This window comes from Lycorma delicatula, chromosome 3, assembly GCF_047948215.1.
Source record: "Lycorma delicatula isolate Av1 chromosome 3, ASM4794821v1, whole genome shotgun sequence".
Lineage (NCBI taxonomy): Eukaryota > Metazoa > Arthropoda > Insecta > Hemiptera > Fulgoridae > Lycorma > Lycorma delicatula.
The window spans coordinates 106,682,057-106,687,006 of NC_134457.1; the positions used below are offsets into that span (position 1 = coordinate 106,682,057).

At 26.5% G+C, this 4,950-nt stretch overlaps 1 protein-coding gene across 1 annotated transcript; it reads left to right on the top strand.

Moving 5' to 3' along the window:
- Window positions 1-2,515: 2,515 nt before the first annotated feature.
- On the top strand, window positions 2,516-4,733 carry LOC142321858 (uncharacterized). The gene is made up of 3 exons (XM_075360316.1): window positions 2,516-2,644; window positions 3,393-3,571; window positions 4,361-4,733. The coding sequence occupies exons 2-3, from the start codon at window positions 3,393-3,395 to the stop codon at window positions 4,656-4,658; spliced, it is 477 nt and encodes a 158-aa protein (XP_075216431.1). The 5' UTR covers window positions 2,516-2,644; the 3' UTR covers window positions 4,659-4,733.
- The last annotated feature ends 217 nt before the right edge of the window (window positions 4,734-4,950 follow it).

Sequence of the window (4,950 nt, forward strand, 5' to 3'; positions counted from 1 at the left end):
AGTAAAATATTTTCCTGTTTTATTCATTTATAAGATTCTGTTGAAATGTAATTTTTTTTTCAGAAAAAAATAATAGTAAAAATGTTTCTCAGTTTTTAATAGCGGAGTTAAGAAATATGTAGTATTGTAACAAGAGCAGTATAGAGTACCAGGGTAATGGTAAATTCTTAATTTCCAATTAAGAAGAAAGAAATAGAAAAATTAACAAAGAAAAATCGAGAAGGAACTAAAAGGAATGTTTTCTTTGAATAATGAGTCCGATTAACAATTTGTTCTTTGTAATATAGATAACGGCACCTCCAAAAATTGACATCGATTGAAATAAAAGCTGTAGATCATAACACTAGCTTACTAAACAAATAATTTTAATCCCTTCAATGACCTAGATTGAAGTTTGCAAGGTGAAAAACAAATCGATTTTCAGTTGACAAAATAAAAGCATTTATAAAAAAATGTCAAATGATGAATAATAGTGTTTTGAATGAAAGCCTGCCTTTCCAAATTTGGAAAATTTTGTGACAATACATAAAACTGAAACGAAAGATAATCTAGGCATAATGTAAAACCCCACTCCTTAATGTGCGCTGAAATGTTTGAAGAATATTTTAAAGAAGACTATTCTGAATTCAACCCTTTCATACTAGTTTTTATTCCTGAAAAAATGGAATTTACTAAGTTATATGAATTTTGGCTTATGTTTAAAAATTAATAACCAATCCATCACTGTTCAGAAAAATATTGTCATTTTTAACTGCATTTCCTACCACACATCTTTCTTAAATTGGAATCTCTGCTATGGTGAGAGTAAAAACAGTTTCTTAATTAATTGAATCTTGACTCATATTTGCGCATAAAATTAGGTTCAATCGAACAGACATTTCTTTGCTTGTTTCAAGGACAGTGCATCACCCTCCTTTTGAATTTTTAATATTCAAGAATATTATAATCAGTAATGTAAGTAAATATAAAATGTAACATTTCTTTGTGAAATAAATGAATGATTTCTGTAACAAACTATTTTAAAAACCTTTATAAATAAAAACTTGTAAGATAATTTTTTTGTAATATAAATAATTATTGTCAAAGAGATTGAAAATTTTATTGCAGTACCATTCTGAGGTACAATCCTATCACTATCCTATTGACACATTATATATTCGATAGTTCAATGGTACGCTATTGAACTGTAATTCACCTGAATACTACTTAAAAAAAGTTTGAGAACCACACTATTATTGCTTAGTTCTAGACAGTAAAAGGCCAATGGCAGTCAAATAAGAAACATACTAATTCCCTCGTGGTATAGAACCGCAAGGGAGATCAGTCAATTGCTAATTCAGCCCTAGATAAATATTAAAATATTTCTACGCAAAACGTTAAGAAAATTCATTGGAAGATTTTCGTAAATAAAACTTGCATGAATATCAAAATTAGGCATAAAATCGAATTGAAAGAGTTCTTTTATAAATAAGAATTATATTGTCGTAAATAAATATTATAGCTTTATATATATATGTTATAAATACAGTATTATGCCAGTATTTATTTATGAAAATATTATTAGTATGTGCTTTTTAGCTAATCAAAAATAAATACGTGAAATGAGGTTGAAGATCTACAATAAGAGAATAAAATGTACCTATTTGAAAAAATGTCAGTATCTGTGTCAGTTTCCTCTTTGACTATAGTTAGTATGCCACGCGTTTACTTTCATGTAAATTTACAAATGATTGGATTTCCATCGATACCTTAATCGAGTAAATGGTATTCGCTAATAATTTTCCGTCTCCAGAAATAATTAAATATTCTTAATTTTTATCAAGAAATGTAAAATCTCATTAACAAAAGCTTATAATGTGCATTAACATTCAATCTAAGAAAATGTTTACCGATTCCCCCTCCTTCTTCAATTTCTAAAATCGTTTTTCAATTGGAAAGAAATATAAATTAAACAGAAATTCACCCGACGTAAAAATATAGAATGTGTAACTGTGAATAAGTTATTTTCTAATTCGTTTCTTAGGACTGTTCATTGTTAATTTTAATTAACCGTAAAAATTTACAAACATTTTTTTTGTTGATATATTACTTTTTATTAATGTTTCGTAAGCAGTTTAGTAGGCCCATGCGAACACTTAGTATAATCGTGTTATATCTCAGGCAATGGAATTAAAGCGTAATAACACATTTTACAAAAAAATAAATACAAAAGAGACGTTTCTAATTCTATATTTTCTATTAAACTATGGGATTTTATAACATTTTTGAAATTTATCTTTAAAAATCCCTAGTAAATTAATTTTTAACCTAAAACAAATTTACGCCTAAGATAAACTCTCAGAAACAGTTTTCATCCAATTGTAGATAAGTAGGGTACTCAACGTGTGATTAAAATGAAATGTGAGATCATCACACATTAGTTGGTTGTTTCTTAGAATTTGTTTATTTCAATATAGAGATTTACGTAAAATAATACAGTCATCTAATATAATTAAGTAATTACGTAATTTTATTTTTCCAAAGATAAAATTAAACATTTATAAACCGGGCAATAATTAATTTAATTCACTTTACCACGGGAAACGAACGAGTAAGAAATAATTATTTCTCCAAACAGTTTTTCAGATCTTAAAAAGACATTACGGTAAGATAAATTGTTTTTCATGTGATAGTAGCTTATAAATTTCTACTAAGTTAAGAATTAAAAGTAATTATCATAATTTTATTTTTTCTATTAAACATTTCGTTGCTCATGAACTAAAAGATGAATTATCTTTATTTTCTTGCAATCAAAAATGAATGATAGTTTTAATTTACAATAAAATATTATATATATTTTATTTTTAATTTTAGATATGGGATTATTTTGCAAAGGATAAAAGACAATAGAGACAATAAAAGACAAAAACGTTCAGATCATTAAAGATATTTCTATTTAGTAATGGAAAAAAGGATAAACTATGAGTTAAAATTATAAATAAAAAAAAATTATATTTTGTAATCGTTAGCTGTAAATAAAATTTGTGAAGCCAGTTGTTCGATGAAAGTAAAAATATAATTGCGACTTTTACTTGATTAGAAACAAAGGTTTAAGAAATAACTGAAATGATAATATTGATGTTTAAACAAAATTACTGTTATATGGCTGCAAATTTATTTTCGGCTGCCATAAGACTTCCATTCTTATGGCAGCCGAAGCTCAAACCGATTGAATTCTTACTGATTTTTGGTTTAGTTTAACTTTGTTAAATTCATTATAAATAAAACTGTTTTAAAATCGGTTGGACATACCTGTGTAAATAAAATGGAAAAGATAACCATAAAAAAAAAAAAAAAATCTAATACACTTCAAGTATTGTATATGATATGTGTAATTGCAATTTTTATTTCAGATGGAGTTCACCAAAGCGATAACAGCAAACATAATACTTTTAATCGGATTTGCGGTAATGATTGATTTGGCATTCGGTGAATATAAATTTCATCCCAAATTCCATCACCAACTCAGAGGAAATGGAAGCATAAATGGTACACATGATCTTTTTATTGGAAATCTAACCGAAGGAGATGTGTAAGTACAAGTGTTATCAATTTAGAAATATTTTTAAATCCTATAATATAAATAAAAGTTAAGTATTCTTTTTAGATGTAATTAGAAATGTGTTTTAGACGCATGAGTCGTCTCATCAGTTAAACTAATAATAAAACATTTGAAAACAATTTTAAAAAAATTGTATATAACTTACTTTTCTAACAAAAATTTTTATTACAGACAAGTAATTCATCAGAAATATTCCACTAACCTTTAAAAAGTTTGTTTTAATTGCTTTTTGAAGCAGTTACTACTACTCCTTCAATCTCTATGGAGGAGTTGTAATGTCTCTTCATTTCATATGAACTTTCCTGGATTCATTCCGTATAAAGCATGGCATTTTTCAGGCTTTTAATTGTCATTATCATCCACCAGGAACTATTATTATGCATCAGACTATTGGTTTCTGTACAAATAAATATTTTAACTAACATTATTTATTATATTAACTGATGGGGACGCATAAAATTAACTTTTCGTGTTGTATTAAGTTTCTTGTATAATTTTAAAGATAGATAATTACAAACATGAATAAATAAGTATATAATCTCTGTGTGTGTGTGTGTGTGTGTGTGTGTGTGTGTGTGTGTGTGTAAAACAATCTGAATACAAATAAGAAATGTGAAACACATCTTTAACGCAAAAAAAAAGAAAACAATGACTTTTAAAATGAAATATATTTTATAGAAAAATTACTGTTTATGAACAATAACAATAATAGAATTAAAGCCATATTAGAATTAAATATTTTTAACTTGTGTTTTCTAGATTACTATACCATAGTGGAATTGCTGCAGCTGGAAAAGGGAATGAAAGTTTTACTTATGATTTCCAATATCCGGCATACGGTTACAACAATTTAACAATTAGTTATTTAAAGGTCATCGATTTATTAGGCGAAGGTAGAAATGGATATCCGTCTTTGAAGGAAGGAGGAGTTGGATACAACTACACCGTCATCAGTTTTAAGTCAAACAGCAGTTATGGACTCAATTTTAATTTAACAATCTACGGAAATGTTAACCAGTTTAATAGAACGGTTCATCAAATTATTAGAAAACATTAACAACAAACAAGTGAAGTAAAAATGTATCGATAAATAAAAATAATTTCATGAATAAATTTTGATGATATATACAAACATGTTTTCATTTCACTTATATTATTTTCTTACTAGAAACTACTTAATCCCTTTTTCCCAGTCGAACTGTAATAACGTCCCGATTATCATATTGCCACAGTAAAGTCAAATACTTCAATATAGATAGCACATATAATACATGCTTCCTTAAAGAAGGGTATATAATACTTTGCATTTCATTCTAATAAAGGTTTTTTGGTTTTTAAAATTTATTAAA

Excerpts from the sequence above, each read along its gene's own strand:
- LOC142321858 (XM_075360316.1), top strand. The coding sequence starts at position 3,393 with ATGGAGTTCACCAAAGCGATAACAGCAAACATAATACTTTTAATCGGA. Across the intron at positions 3,572-4,360 it reads AATCTAACCGAAGGAGATGT|ATTACTATACCATAGTGGAA; the intron begins GTAAGTACAAGT and ends TGTGTTTTCTAG.